At 41.1% G+C, this 16,790-nt stretch overlaps 1 protein-coding gene across 3 annotated transcripts in view; it reads left to right on the plus strand.

Moving 5' to 3' along the window:
• The window catches only part of ARHGAP20 (Rho GTPase activating protein 20), a 101,502-nt gene extending 86,113 nt beyond the window's left edge, over nt 1–15,389 (plus strand). For all 3 annotated transcript variants that reach the window (XM_032776896.2, XM_032776898.2, XM_032776897.2), the window contains 6 exons: nt 3,030–3,208; nt 5,383–5,544; nt 8,605–8,714; nt 9,732–9,921; nt 11,869–11,983; nt 12,809–15,389. In XM_032776896.2, the coding sequence (XP_032632787.1) occupies nt 3,030–3,208; nt 5,383–5,544; nt 8,605–8,714; nt 9,732–9,921; nt 11,869–11,983; nt 12,809–14,562 (2,510 nt within the window). In that variant the 3' untranslated portion in view covers nt 14,563–15,389. The remainder of the gene's footprint in view (nt 1–3,029; nt 3,209–5,382; nt 5,545–8,604; nt 8,715–9,731; nt 9,922–11,868; nt 11,984–12,808) is intronic.
• Nucleotides 15,390–16,790: the final 1,401 nt, after the last annotated feature.

The following is a 16,790-nucleotide window of genomic DNA, read 5'->3' on the forward strand; positions in this document are numbered from 1 at the left end:
TCTCCTGGCTTGATAGTGAGATTTAAATGCTAACAAGACAGTGGCCAAGTGGAACAACTGTCTCTCCAGGACTTTGTTCTCTGGTGGTAGCTCTACAGAAAGTGTTTTTGAGGGGGATATACTAGCATCAGAAGCGGACTTCATACCACCAGGCTTAGGACTCTCACTTAGTTTGACCAATGAATTATTGCCTTGTGGAGTTGGAGATAAAGAAAAGTTTCCATTGAGATTGGCTCAACCACTCTGATGCCATAAAGGAAAGGCTGAAATTTTCTTAGTTGCAACATTGTTCATTTACTTCGACTCTTTTCTGAAATTTCATAAGTTTTTCACCAGTGTGGGGGTGACCTGGCTAAATTCCAGATTGGATAATAATTCTGCTCACCTAAATTCCCCCTATAGTTTTACCTCCGTTCTGCTTCCTGGTCTAGATGATGATAATTTTGGAGTGCACTGTGAAACAGATGCTGTTTCTCTCCCAAATGGTGGCTGCATTTCCTTGAAATGGTCCTTTTTTTGTTTGCATAATTTTTTAAAGTGCTTTAGCCTCTTGGAATTGAAGGCAATAACAAGAAGCTAGTAATTGTTCCTAATTTTTAAGATAAATTCCCTTAAGTTTTAATATTCCTTATTCTCCAAAATAGGAGCTCTCCTTAATCTTTCCTTTCAATGGGCTCAATGTATTTATTGCAAGAACAGAGCATAAGTATATACTTGCTGTTGTAAGAACAGAACTCCCAGTGTAGTTGTCATAGCTCCCTACTCAGATCTGAACCTTAGAGTTCAGAAAATGAGATGCTAGCATGAGTCCTCTAAGCTTAATTACCAGCTTAGATCTGATAGCGCTGCCACCAGCCAGGAATTCCAGTGCCTGGCTCACTCTGGTCTCCCCAAAACCTTCCCTGGAGGGACCCAAGACTCAGATGCCACTGAGCTCTCACAACAAAGGGAAACAACCTCCCCTGTCCTTCCTCGTTAACTTTCTCAAGGCTTCCCCTCCCTGGATGGCCCTGGACGTCACCCTGTTTCATATTCCTATGAAACGCAAACACAGCAAGATTCAGGTTTCTTCACCCTCACTCGCTCCTGCTAAATCTAGCTTTATAACTCTCACACAGAGATTTTTCTTCCCCCTGTCTTTTTCTCCACAATTCCCTGTGAGCTGCGACTCACCCTGAGAGCCCACAATAGCAAACAATCCAACAGGTCTAAAAAAAACTTTATGATAAAAAGAAAGAAAAAGACATAAAATTGTCTCTGTATCAAGTGACAAATACAGCGTATTGGCGTAAAGAAAAAAAATTGAATTAACAGCCTTATCCAAAAAGAAATCAATTTAAAACATCCAGCAAACTACACAATTAATACAAAAAACACAATATAAGCCTATTTGTCATTCTACCTTTTACTCACAACGTGGAAACAGATAATCTAGAAATGCATAGAGATAGAGTGATCCCCTAGAGACTAGAGAGAACAGAGACAAAGAACACACACCCAAAACTTCCCCCCCTTGAGATTTGAAAAATCTTGTTTCCTGATTGGTCCTCTGGTCAGGTGTTTGGTTCCCTTTGTTAACCCTTTACAGGTAAAAGAAACATTAACCCTTAGCTATCTGTTTATGACAGTAGTAAACCTTAGCAAACCATAACAAATATTTTGTTTTTAGACATTAGAGGTTGGTTCCTTTCTTCCAAAGCATGACATGTGAAAGCACAATCTTAAACTTTGTCAGGCTTATCTTTCATGAAGCTTTGGTTCATTTTAAATTTATATTCTTATTTTTTTATGGAAAGTATTTTTCATCAGCTTGTAATGTTAAAACGTTCAAGTTTTGAGTCACTGTAACTTTCCTGTCTAATTGTAATGAAATGAATTCCCCCACTCCCAATGGGAACGTAATCTCCTACAATGGAATGATGTATAATAGAAGGCACTAGTGATGCTAAAAGCATATGTGATAAAGTACACGATATAAAAGTCTATATTGTACTGAAATCTATGCTTATAGAAGTACCGCACCTGAATTCTAGCAATGTAGAACCTTATGTGGGATGAAAGAACCAAAGAATGGAAAGGTTCATAGAAGTTTTGAGGATCCTGTAAACCTGAATCAGATGACTTTGGAGACAAAAGAAAAGGGAAAGTGTGTGTGTGTGTATAGATATTTCATGTTTCCACCTTAAAGTTGCCAACACAACCTTCCAGAATACCCTTTGCTGTTAAAGCAGAATTTATATAAAATGACATAGATAAACATGAGGGAATCCCTTTTCTATTTAAGATTGCCTTGGTTTCCTTCTCTTTGTGCTGTAAAGAAGAGCTTCCATCAGTAGTGCAGTTTGGAGCTCTCACTGTTACCATACCTCATGAAAACCATCAAAGAGAATGAAGAATAACCAAGCCCATTGGTGTGTTGGCATCATGATGAACTGCCAGCTGGAAGACATTGATTAAAGATCAGGCACTGGTTCTTGAGCATTAATCGGCAAATGCTTGGAGCAAATACACAGATACGCTCATTCTGGGGAGAAAGAGTTGGAAAGGCAACTGAGTTTTTCTGTTGGCTGTTAATGCTCCTTCCCCCATCAGCTTACTCATTGATGTTAGTTGTGCAGAGGCTGCTCCAGCCCATTGCCAGTGGAAACTGGAATGTCATGGTACAGCAGCCAGCAAGAAGAATTTCTTCTTTAAAAAAGAGGCTGTGAGGTTTTTGTGCATGTGAGTGGCGACAATTTAGATGCATGTAAACTCAGTGGGCTGGTTTTCTTAATCTTATATTTAGAGGTAAGAGTTCCGGCTGCAGTCTAGCAATGCAGTGCAGATCTGTGTGATCCTTTTTGAATGCTTGGATAATAAGGCATGTTCTCCACATGTGCATGTACCAATGGAATAGGCTGAGCCAGACCGAGGAGTTAGTTGTGTTCATGAAACTTTTCCATCAGAAACCATAGCAACCACTACAAAAGTAATATTGGAAACAGAACTGAAATACATTTCTTCTAATAAACATCTCACTTTTTACCCAGAACTAAACCAAAAGCCATTTAAAAGGAAAAGATCGATCATAAACTGGGCCTTTTGGCGTGGTCCAGGCACTCAGCTGGACAATATACCACTGTCTCCAACATCTCCTGTTCCAGGGAAACTCTTTGGTCTGTTGCTGCCAGCCATCTGTGAGAATGACAATCTGCCCAAACCTGTCTTGGTAAGTCATGGATTCTGGGCTAGCTATTAAATATTGGGATTTCTTTGCATAGTAAATGAGAAGGTTGGGGGTTAGGTAGCCAGGACACTGAAATGATCCTCCATAGGGAAACCAGGAGGAAATGTTCTCTCCAGTTTTGAGCCAGAACTTTGGCTGTCAACACAAATTGCAGCAAATGTTCGTAAAATGTGGTCAGACCTGGTAAATACAAACCAGTCTGCAAATTGTATGTAATCAGGCTGAAGGTTTTTTAAAACTAATCTATCTTTCCTGCATGGGCCTGATTCTGTAACTCTCTCTCATGAAAGTAGTTCCTACTCCTCAATAGCAGTACGTACTACTCAACAGAAGTGTTGTGAAATCAGGCACCTAAGTCTAAGGGCTGGATCTTCAGCTGGTGTAAATCGGGGGAGATCCTGTGAAGTCAGTGGAGCTACATCAGTTTACCCTAGCAGAGGATCTGACTCTTATGCTTGCCCTTGGTATGTTCTCTCCACATTACTCGGGGATGTTCTTACCAGGACTCTTCAGGACATTCCAGAGCATTTTTTGTTTTCTAGCTGCAGTCTTTACGAATGTTGATGATTTTAGGGTATCCAATTTAACCTCCAGATATGAGCTCTAGTTTACCTTAGGAATCTATTCTAGAACTATTAGGTCCTTCAAGCCCAATGCAGCCATTGATGTGTTCTGAGAATCTCTCTCAAACTTGAATCCTTTGGGAACTTTTGTTTGGGAAAAGTAAAGTTACTGGGTGCATGGACACCACTTGGTACAATTAGTAGTTTGAGTCTGAAAAACTTACGTTGTTTAAGTCCCAAAAAGTGACTTTAATAAAATTCATGCAGCTTCCTTAGAGAATGAAACACGGCATCTGGGATGCTATATGGAGAAGGCAAAGCTGAGGGCGTTAAAGCCCCACACAGGTTCCAAGTGCTGCTTTAAAGCATTATAAGCTGCATTCTAATTTGAAAGGGTTGTTTTAGTTTTTATCTTACAAAAAACGGGTCAAACCATTAACTCGTCGCCCTAAAACATTGACCAGTTTTGTTTGTTGGCCAAACCTTTGTTCTCAAGTTGAGATCTTGCACTGCAGGATTTAGCTCATTTTTAACAAATGAGCTCCCAGTCTTTGCAAAGAAAGGGGAAATACTGCTCTGAGTACCTCTGGTGTGAATGGTGCCTCTATAAAGGTGTTTGCACGTAGATAGAGAGTTGGCTCCCAACTTCTGAAGGAGGAGGAATGTAGACTTTCAAAAGCATATTTGCATTGCTGTGCTTCAGGAAGACCTATCCAGCAGCCCAGACTGCAAAATTAGCCAAAAGCTACTTCTCAGCCATTACAGTTCTAATAACTTAATTTAATGATAATACATACTCCACTAGCCACCATTTCCCTGCCGTCAGCTCAGAGATCCTTCCTTAAAACAAACTGTACTTGACTGCTTTGTGACAGACTTATTTTCCTTGTTTTAAATTGTTTGGTCTTCAGACAAACTCTGTGTGTGTGTGTGTGTGGCATATATATCACTATTTGAAAAAATTCCTAAATGAAACACTCCATGGAATAACATACTGATCACACAAATAAGGGTGGCAGAGTAAGGGCTGACTCTTAATTAGGATTTAGAAGTGGAGATTAGTATGAAATGAGAAGTACCTACTAGCTATGATAAAATTATGTTAGGCTGTTCAAGCTACAAATTGATCATCAGCTGGGCCAGAAACCTTAGCACATAGTTTGCAGCAATGCTGAACAAACAGGTGAATGAATGGAGGTTTGAGACCTCCCTGTGGAGCATCTTTCAGACAGGATACTATGCTAGATGGACTATTGCTCTTTTCCTGTACAGCAGTATAAACTGGCTAACATTTACACAGTGCTTTGAAGAGGGAATGTGCTAGATCAGTGTTGCGTGATATTATATAGGGTGAGGATATTCGCACAGCTTGTTTGGAGAAATGTGTTCTCAACTCAGTGCCGCAGACCATACCTTTAATAAAGGTTGGGTGGCAAAGCCCATGGAATAGAGAGATACCCTGATGTGTTTTTGACTTGTGAATCTTTGTGGGATGTTTGCACATGTGGTAGAAGGATAAAACCACATCTTAATAGTTAGCCTTCCTTACATACAGAGTCTTTATCTGTTATCTGGCTTTTTAATTTTTCACAGGACATGCTTTCCTTCCTTTACAAAGAGGGGCCTTTTACCAGGGGTATTTTCAGACGCTCAGCAAATGCGAAATCCTGCCGAGAGCTCAAGGAGAAGCTGAATTTGGGAGCTGAAGTGCACCTAGCTTGTGAATCCATATTTGTGACCGCCTCAGTGTTTAAGGTATGCAAAAAGCTTTACTCCTTGAGGGCGGAGGGTGGGAGGAGGGATATGACAATAAGCCAATTTGTTTTCTGCAATAGGAGTTTATTGTTATTTTTTAAAAACTTACCTCCGATCTCATTTAGAACCTGATCCTCCAAGTCCTCTAGCTCTCCTTAAAGTCTGTGGGAGTTCTTTGGAGGCTTGGGCCCTTATTTTGTAAAGATGGTATAAATGACAAGACTCTTGTGCTTCCCAAAATATTCAGGTTTATTTCTCTGTGGATTATCTTTGCATAAGGACTAGTATGTTAATAACAGTATTGTTTCATGCAAAGAACATCCAGAATTCATAACCAGCCTATTTGGGAGAGTTTTTGTCTGATGTATATTTCTATATAAATCTCAAATATGGATTGGCATATTTGCCTTGTTGTTTTATTACCCTTCACATGTTTACGTACAATGGGTCCTTGTAATCTCCATTGATATATGTTCAAGTAGTGTCTCTAGTAGGATTTTTTAACAGAGAATGCTATTCCTCTTGCTCCCATTCCTGATGCCTATGAGTTGTTGTCTGTCATCATGTTGCAATGGTCTGCCCTCTAGTGGTTGGAGGTCTTAAAATGTGCTGCTGTTAACTACGGACAGTAAATTGGAAATTCTCCATTAGCTCAAGAGATCTTGAACAATTCAAGGAATGAAGATAGATCCCTGCCTTGGGGTTTGCATGGAATCAGATTCCTCCTTGTGCTGTGCTGCTGCTGTTAATGTTCAGTGGGAAAGAGACGCTCTCTGGATAACATGTAGACATAAGGAAAAGCACGCCTGCTTCTTTTAAAGAAATCAGATGGTGGTTGTGAGAAACCACATCTACTGGATTTAGAGTGTACAAAAGAGAAGAAAATAAGACCTAAATGTGGAATAATATCTGTGCTTCTAAAGGTGGTGAAATATCTTCCCTAAACTTTTGCACAAAAGTGTTTTGGTTTCACCCTTGCAAATAGATTGACACTCTCCAGATTTTCTTTTTCTGCACAATTTGACACAAGTTTTTATCTTCAGCCAGAACGTGTGAAATTTGTATTCTCAGTATCAAAGCCATTGAATGAATTTGACTCATGCTTGCACCTTTGCACAGGGAACACCACTTAAATCGTCAAAATAGTGCCGAAATGGAGCCAAAATGGTGCTGATCCTCTACCCTGGCTTCACCTCACTGTGTTCATTTTTCACATCACAATGGAGTTTGTTTTGTTTGGGGAAAAGTGGCCTGTTTAAGGTTTAAAACAAACGTATAAACAGGGCAAAGTTTTGGGGATGAAATGAGCCCACTTATTTTGTTTGTAGCAAAAAGCGTTGGGGGAATCACTGTAGTACTTGTTTCCATTTCATTGCAAATACTTTTGCACATCTAGTGCTCAATCCTGCGAAGTGCTGAGCAACGGGGCCCTCAGCCAACAAAGCATTTCAACATGCGCTTAACTTTAAGCATATGAGTTATCCTATTGGCTCCAGTGGGACTATTCCCGTGCCTCAAGTTAAGCAACTGCTGAAGTGCTTTGATGGATCAGGACCCCGTTTATCACTACAAATTTTAGGTGGAAATCATAATTTTCATTGCAGTTGTCCCAAAAATAGATGGGGAAAGGGGGTGTACATGTCTGATGTCAAAGAGAAACCTGTTTATGTATTATGCATCATAGACATGGTTCAAAAGTTCTTGTGGTAAAGCATGACCCCATTTAAGGCTGGCAATGTTGGTGGGATCTGCTGAGTAAGTGCTACTTCTACATTTGAGCTGGTAGGAGAACAAATTTTCCTGCCACTTGAAAACTTGACAGAGAACTGAATTCATGTACCATGCTCTGGGGGGGACTCCTTCCTTGATTCACTTTGCTTTAATGTTCTTTGGAAGTGCCCATCTCAGACCTTGTATCTAAGAGTTTCCCCAAGGTGTGAATCAAGCATCAGTGAAGAATATTTCCTGCCGCTTGAATGAGGGAGCCATGCAATATGCAGCTACTCTGGTTCATTATTTATAGGAACACTGGAGACCAGGATTGAGCTCTATGTCTGTCTGTAATTCAGGGAAGTACAAGTCTTATTTTGAAGAGAATGGGCAGGCAGAACTAACTTACTTCAATTTTTATCATCAGAATCAATATGTTCTTTGGCAGTCCTGTGACAGTCACAAACTGAACACAAAATAATTAGTACGTAAACCACATGATAATATGGGCCTGATTCGGCACCACTGAACCCAGTGGAATTTTTACCAGTGATTTCAATGGCTCAGGATCAGGCCCTATAGGGAAATTACTGTAAAATATATTGCTTGTCTACAATAGAAATTTGTACCGCTTTAACTATACTGGTACAGTTAAGGTCGCACTGCAGTTATATCAGTATAAAGGTTCTTTATACGAGCGTAGCTACTCCCATACAGGAAGGAGAATAACTGTACCAGTATAAGTTGCCTTTATTCTGGTATAACTACAGCCACACTAGGACTTTTACCGGTGTAACTATATGGTTAAAAATTACCACCCTCCAACCAGCATTGTTTTACCATTAAATCTTATAAGCATAGACCAGGTCTTCCTGTGACATGTGTAGGAAAGTAGCTGTGCGTTTTGTAGTCTTCTCCTCATTCTTGGACTGCAGCAAGGGTGTGCTCCTTACTTAACCAGATCCGTGACAAGCACTGTAAACATTTTGCTGGGATAAATGGGGATTGAAGATAATCAGATGATTAGTAAACTGCAGGCGTCTCACGGTATCCAAATAACTGGCCCCTGAGCTAATTCGCTGGTGCAGTGAAAACAGATAAAGCATCAGAAATGCATCCCGTTTGACAGAAAAGGTTCAGGAGAGGGTATGAAAATATTAATCCTAAACCTAATGCAATTTTTTTTCTTCATTTTAAGAGCTTTACTGCTTGCCTCAGCAGCTCCCTGGAATAAAATGCACACCAGCCAGTGCTGTCCCACCAATACATTCTCTCAGATCTGTGTAGATTCTTTTTTCCTCCTCTACACTGCTAACTCACATGTTTTTATTGTTCCTCTCTTGGAATAAGGATTTTCTTCGCAACATCCCAGGCAGCATTTTTTCATCCCAGCTCTGTGATAAGTGGGTCTCTGTGATGGATCGAGGGAACCATGAAGAGAAGATAAAAGACATCCAAAGGTAGAGTTATTTATATTGCAAAAAAGTGGAATCCTGCACATTAGACTTTTGACAGGCCCCAGTTAAGGAAAGTGTTTAAATACGTGCTTAAGTTGCCTCCAGTTCAGGAAAGCACATAGGCACGTGCTCAAGTCCCATTGACATAAAAGGGGCTTAAGTACATGCTACAAGTTAAACACGTGCTGAAGAGCTTTCCTGTATAGGGTGCTTTCCTGAATCATGTCCTTGGTACCATTGTGCCTGCTGTGGGAGTACATGCCAGTAAGCAGATTTCAGTCATTTCCTTTCACCACGACCACAGGAGAGTGTTTATAAATATGCTCCCAAAGACCAGGACTTCTGTCTGCTACCGAAATAGACTGAGTTTGTTTCGGATGGTGCAGGAGCTTTGACAAAAGAGGCGCAGCAGCTATTCAGTTCCACTCTTCTTTATTTTATTTGTATTTGTTTCAAACTTCAGTGACTGTTGTGAAGCCGGGATTGTGTCATAGTGAAATATTGGAGTCTGGCAATGGTGGAAGCTCCGTTGCTGAGGATATTAAAATTAGACTGGGCAAAGCACTAGTCCTTGCAGGCGGGAGGGTGAACTAGGCAACCTATTAGATGAAGCCCTGCCAATTTACGTTAACAACTGGGTATCCAGAGCAAATGACTGAATTTTGCAACTGAGTGAACCAGTGAGTTGACAACTAATTGAACAAAAGAACAAATAACGATCACAAATTGTACATGTGCGTTTATGTGACAGTGCAGTGTTAATTATTTCGTAGACTAATTCACAGTATATCAGCAATTGTTCTGAATTGCACCATATTAGAGGAATGCAATGAAGTTTGAGTAATGAGAGTACCTGCTGGGTCTTTTCCTAGAAGCTATTGAAATAGTAACTATTTCCTGCTTTAACCACTAATCCACATTGCCTCCCTCCGATTTCTGTAGTTGCATCAGATTCTAGCTCTAGTGAGTGTGGGGGGAAGTGCTTTCTTCAATTGCTTTTGATGGATTTTTTTCTTTCAGGCTAATAGAGCAACTCCCCAGAGCCAATGTGGTTCTTTTACGTTACCTCTTTGGAGTACTGCACAGTATAGAAAAACAATCTGAAGATAACCAGATGACTGCATTTAATCTAGCTGTGTGCATCGCACCCAGCATGCTGTGGCCTCCTGCTCCCTCTAGCCCTGAAACAGAAAGCAAATTCACCAAAAAGGTGAGTGAAACCTCAGTTTTGCTAAGGAATCTCTATGTTCAGCAAGGTGATGATGATTTGCACCTACACAGATTAGTGCTTCTTCTCTTCAAAGCCCTCTGCAAACATTGAATAATTCATCCCCACTCTGCCCCTGAAACAGAGGGAGTGAGATCAGAAATATCCAGTGCATTTGTAACAATCACTTCCTCCTAGAGGGGCTGTTTGTTTAAGCTGGTCTTAGAACAGTTTTCTCTGTATAATCGGAGGAATGTAGGGTGAAAAGGGACCTCAGTCCAGCCCCCTGTACTGAAGCAGGACCAAATAAACCTGTAAGGCAGTTGGGGTGGAAAAGATGCACAGGAAGGAGTTGGCTTAGGGCCTCGGGGAACATTATCCCCAAGGAAAAGATTGTAAATGGCAGTTGGGAAGGAGCCGAGTGGGATCCAAGCACAATCAATCTATGCAATTGCCTCCTTCGCAAGATGGCACTGCTGAAGAGGGTGGGATCTGGCACCATTTGGAAGCTGTTCATAAAGGCAACAATACAGATGAGCCTAATGAGAGGGATGCAAAAGCAGAAACTTGTAAATACTAGTTTGAAAATCCATCCATTGTAGGTTCATTTCCAGCTGTGGGGGAAGAAGGGTGTAGATGCAGAGGCCCTGTAATGGCAAAATTGAAGGCAGTTGCCTAAAGGTAAAAGAAATTTCATCTGCTGGAAGCCTGTTTATCCGTAGGGAACTAACCTAGTTCTTGAAATGTATGTCACCGGGGGACTGGCTGTTTTTATAGGGCTGGGGTGTGGTGATCTGCTAGGAGTCACTGTGCCATAAAGGCAGGAGAGTTCCTGGTTACTGGGAGGTGAGGGCAGGTCAGGATGCGTGGATGGAGCAAGTGCCACCCCATTCCCCTCCACATATGCCCTGTCCTCCCAATGTGATCGCCTACTACCTGCCAGTTTCCTACCCTTCCTCTGGTCTGTTCTCCAGCCTGGGAGAAGCTGCTGTCTGTGGAAGGCCGTGCTATGGATGGGAAGAACTGGTGCGGAAATGACTGCATGCCAGAGCCAGCGGGTGAGAGGAGGTAGACAGGGAGCATGAGACCTGCAGGGATGGTGTGGGAAGTGATCTAGTGCTTAGTGAAGGGGACTAGAGTTAGCAGAGGCTCAGTCTGTGCACAGAGAGAGCAGGACCTATGGTGAGGGAGGCTGCAGTGGTGGTGAGAGGGGAAAACACTAAGGCCAGGGGTGCTAGAGTGCTTGTCTCTTATAGTGCAGAGCCATTTATTACTCTTGGCATTAATATGAGCACAGGGAGAGCAAGGATTGGATTCATAATGAGAGGTACCTACATGGGGCCATTCACATATTCCAGGGAGTCCAGAGTGACCTCTTATAGATTTGGCTGTTCCTTTCTCAATCTCCTAACAGTTGTGTTGAGACCAACAGCTGGAAGTTGAAGTGAGACAAATTCAGACTGGAAATAAAGTGGATGTTTTTAACAGGGAGGGTAATCAGCCATTGGAACAACTTACCAAGGGCTAGTGAATTCTACATCACTGGTACTTTTCACATCCCGATTGGATGTTTTTCTAAGAGATGTGCTTTAGCTCAGACAGGGAGTATTTGGGGGAAGTCCTATGGCCTGTGTTACACAGGAGGTCAGACTAGATGATCACAGTGGTCCCTCTGGGCTTAGAATCTCTGAAACATGTCCAGAGCCACCCATCTAGACCTGCTTTGGAACAAATCATTACCTGCAAAATTTAGCACATGCTGGGTAAATCCAAGGCTGAAGCACCATATACAGCATCAGCAGAGAGCCTGTAACATGATATTTGGGAGCAACCTTTTCATTCAAAGGAAAAGCACATAGGATTGGTTGGGTTTTGTTACCAATCTATACTCCTCTCAACTCAGTAGTTCAAGATCTGTATAGAGATCTCATTGCATCTGATTTGTTGCAGGTTTCTATTCTGGTACAGTTTCTAATTGAAAATTGCTGCAGGATTTTTGGAGAAGAAATTTCCACCCTCTTTGGGGACATACTGATACGATGTGACAACAGAGAGGATGGCTCAGGTAACATATGTTTCATTCATATTAGCTTAACCCAGCCAGTCAGAAGATTCAGTACATTCTTGGGAAGGCTGTTATTGTCCACTCATATAATCTGTCCATCCAAAATATTACCCAATGTACATAAATGCGTACACAAACATGCACTCTCCCTTAGTCAGTGATGGTGATAGTATAAGGTGCATGATAAAAAAAAAAATTACGTATCTAATTCAGTCACTCTTTTCACTCCGTTTGGCATGATCTATATAACACACTTTGCCATTCAGAGTAATATGGTTGTCCCAAACTTCTCATGTATTCTCTCTAGTGTAATATGACTAAATTCTCCCTCAGTTACATCACTTTAAATCCATTGGCTTGAGTCTATTTGCTATGCCATAACTGAAACTAGAACCTCTCATCATATATTGGCTATAAATCTTCTACTTTCTGGAGCACAATAAAATTACACCCTGGCTTCTTCACATAGAGCAATTGAATTGAATGTTCATAATGTTACTGATTTAATAGCCTGTAATTAATTTATTATCCATAGATTGATTACTAGGGAGTATCCATAAATTCATCCCTATTCAGCACAGCACTTAAGCATGTGTTTAAGTCCCTATGCTGCATTGGGGACCTAATAAAACGAATTTCTATTCCATCTTACAATGATCATTTTGGAAGAATTCTAAACTTTTCCAATTTGGCCACGTGTCCGGTTTAGGGACTTTCCAAGGACAAACAATTAGCGAAGGGAAAGAACACTTTTTTAACAAAATGTAACTGTCGTCAGAGTCGTTTGAGCATGGACATGCTAATGCAGCTTTCCTCCTCTTGCAGATCTCTCCTCCTTTCATCTGAATGATTCTTCCTATGACAGTTTGGAAAATGAGCTCAATGATGACGTTGACTCTTCATTTAGTGACTTGATCAAAAAACGAGGTCAAGATAACAGGAGCCGGGACTCAGTTTTGACTCTGAGTGATTGTGACTTGGACCAGCCTGAGGTGGAAGAAATTACAATTCAGCTGCCACCCAAATCAAAACCAGTGCGAATTTCTACTGGATCACACCACGAATCTGCATTACGAGATCACTCTGAGAACCAGTCTCTTCGCTCCAGTACCTCCGGTTGCTCATCAGTAATGGTCCCGGATGCACTCAAAAGCTTGAGAAGACAGAGACGCTGCTCGGAGCCCACGATTGGCCTTCTTGCCTCTAAGTTCAGCCACGTCAGTGAGGTTCATGAGAATGCAGTACGTAAAGCCAGCTGTGATGCAGTACTGTCGCACGTAGATGAAGACTGTCTCAAGCAGCTTCGTTCATTGCAGGTGGAAGGGCAAAAGCTTATTAATCAGAGTTTGATTATGGGGATTGATGTGGGTCAGAGTGGCACCATGGGCCAAAATGGTGAAAAGAAAGACTTGTCCAATTGCCTTCTGCCCCCACCCCTGCTGAGATTAAATATTTGCTCAAGAACTAGCTGTTCTAGTTTATCTTCTCCTGGAACGTCCCCATCTGGGTCCTCAATGAGTTCCTTGGACAGTGCTTTCTCTCAGTTTTCAGACTATTCAGTATTTACTCCAACTGAGACCTCCTCTCCTTTGGATTGTGCTTTTCAGCCTCAGAAGAAACATGGAGAGCTTTCTCCTGAATTTAACCCTTTCTCTGGAGTACACCTGGGTGCTGGCCTCAATTCTTGTCCTAGCCAAGCCAGCGGCAGCAGCTCCATTTGGGTTAGCAAAGAGAGTCAAAAAAGCCCTGTAACTCTTCATCCCAGCACATGGCTAAAGAATGGAGCGTCCACAATGAAAAATTGGACTCTCCGAAAAAAGGAGAGAGTGTCCAAGCAAGAGGAGAAAAAGAAGAGTGTTGTTAAAATAACTTTGGAACCACAAACAGATTCTTCAGATGCGTCAGAAGATAACTTATGTCAAGAACAACGGCAAGTTTTAAAAACACTTATGTCAACAGGAGAAATTAATGCTGCAGAAACAGTGCAGGAGGGCAACTTTTCTTCTTCCCGCTGGAGTGGGCAGCTATGCAGCTCTCCACTTTGTGCAGCGGAAGCCAAAGACAAGAGACTAAAGGCGTTGGGGCTGTTGGCTGAGCAAAGCAAGGAGGAGGAAGAGGAGGAGGCGGCAAACTCTCTATTTGTTCAGTCACATAAAAGACAGCTGTCCAACACTTTCACTCAGTGCACAAATCCAAGGGCTGAACATGCCCGTGAGCCAGAGGATGTTGTCAATGCTGGACATGAACTTTTCGTCAAGGACAGCTTAAGTAAAACTATGATTTCCACAGATTTAGGAGGCCAGCAAGTGACAAACTCCAAGAACAACAAATCTTTGCCAAGCACTGAATCAAAAAATATTGATGATGAGTCCATAAGGGGCTTCTCTCGGTCTCCAAAAACCACAAAGGCAGTTGATGACTGTTTGTTTAAACCTGATGTTAATAAATGTCTTCAGAAATCAGAGGAAGGGACCAAGGCCTTGGTCCAAAACACAAAGGAATGGCCAAACAAGCATTGCAGTGATTCCAAGTTTGAAGAGCTTGACCAAAGGTTTTTTGCCGAGGAATCTTATGTTTAAAATCACCACCTTTGGGACTAATGTCGGATCTGCTTAGGGTTTAATATCCCAAGAGATGAACTTTCATGTCAGGGCTACAGAACTCATCCTGTCATTATGGGAATTATCAAAGTGACTTTCCCACATACTGATATTGTGATTAACTACCTTTCCTGGGACCTTCCCAGATACTAGGAATTGTTAAGAGAAGCACTCAGATCCAAGACACCAGCGAGTGCAGTAGTGTGTTTGACATAGAGTCCTCCTCTTGTCCACTCGTGTTAAGCTTTGTAGATGTAAGTCCGTGTCCTTTGTGGTTTTGATGCAGTATACATGGTCAGCATAGATTCCATAACTGTGGTATTCTACTACTGTTTTGAAACTATGACAGTTATAACTTTCATTGCCCTCAAGGAAGAAGTGTCATGCTTTGTATGTTAAAAAGGTAACTGTTCAGTAGTTCCAGTCCTCTCCGTCTTGCAGCAAAAGAAGTGACATTAAATGTAGAAGCTTGTGACTAACAACTCCCAACTCTGTGTGTTTCGTTTATTGTACCCCATTGGATGTTTTTATGTTTACGTTGTGAATAGTTTATTAACATAGCTGTAAAATGGCATGTATTATTGCAAGCAGAACACATGTAATTTTATTATGTGCTATCTAAATCATCTTATAATATATTTAAAGTGATGCATTATCTAAAATACTTTGAGTTTGTATAATATATCATGATAAATTTTGCTATTATATATGGTCTGAAATAAATGTGTATTTTTGTACTTGCAGAACTGCTGCTAACTTTACAAATTCCGTTTTTGTTGTTACGGCACTGGTATTGGTGTATGCATTCAACGCTGTACATTAAATAAAATCCATTCTGTCATAAACAATTTTCCAAAGAACCCTTCAGTTCTCTGGCTTTAAAGTCACATCTATTGACCAGTGGATTGTGATGTTAATGATGCTTCTTAGAAACCTACTTTGTTTTCCCCTTTTTTTTTCCTCTCTAGGTTTTGACATTTGCTTCTGTAGTAAGTGCTTTTGTTTTGTTTACTAGAAAGAGATGGTATATTTCAGTTTTGGCAAAGAGAACAAGCTGCAATGGGAATACAATTCACTAGAACCTCGGAGGTCAGTTCTATGGGTTCTTTCTTGCCTAGTGATATCAATGGGAATTTTGCATGGGAAAGGATTGCAGGATTTAGGCTTTACTTTCTGTACAGCACCATGCATATAAAGTGTATCTCAAACTTGCAGAACTCAACATACTGATAATATAGTTAAAGAATAATTCCTCTTCCCCTTCTGCTATTCCCTAAGAGGCGCATTCAAGGGAGAATCAGGTGTTTTCAGCTGTGCTCTAAAATGAGATGAAGAGTCAAGGATGGGGAGAAGCAAAAGGGCCTTTTCAGATAATGTTGTTTGTAGTGTTGTAACCAAGTTGGTCCCAGGATATTTCAGCTAATAGACGTTTGGCTGGGTAATGGATCCTGTATGAATATTGGCAAAGTTTTACAGAAGGCTAGCAGGAAGGCCAGTGCTTCTGGAATGGTATTGATTCAGTTAGTAACATTCCCTTTTTAAAAATGGCTTTCACCCACTTGAAATAGTATTGATCAATATAATAATTTTAACTCTGTGTTGTATTCAGTCACACTGGGGCAAGATTCCAAAAGCACCAATGGAACTTAGGCACCTAAGACTCTGAGGTGTTTTTGAAAATGTTACCCACTGTCTAATGCCACAAGCCGCTGCAAAGAGCAGTCTATGGAAGCACTGCACCACTTCACCAGGCAGAACAAGCAATCTGTCTGCATATCTGTCAAGTGGAATGAATAAATACGTTTACGAATGTCTCTTGTATTGAAAATATCCATTCCGAGGCTTAGTGTTTTGGGACCTGGACTTGCAAATAGTTTATACCCACGATTGTTGCTACATCTACAGAGATCCACTGAAGGCACCAAGACTTCAGGCAAGTAAAACTGTTTGTGGGATCAGGCTTATAACCACCATCTGTTCTCTCTCATCGTCTCATACATTTTATATATATATAGCTACAGTTATTTGATTAGAAGTGTAGTACACAAAATCTGACCTTAAAACATTGTTCACGAGGATAAATTTGCGTGTCTGTGTGTGTGCTGGGTCCTCATATGTATCAGCACTACAACCCATCTCCCTTTTTAAAAGAAAACAACACCCTGATGCCATTTTTAAATGAGAGAAGGAGCCGCTCTTCTTTCCTT

The sequence above is a fragment of the Chelonoidis abingdonii genome, chromosome 1 (genome assembly GCF_003597395.2).
Source record: "Chelonoidis abingdonii isolate Lonesome George chromosome 1, CheloAbing_2.0, whole genome shotgun sequence".
NCBI lineage: Eukaryota > Metazoa > Chordata > Testudines > Testudinidae > Chelonoidis > Chelonoidis abingdonii.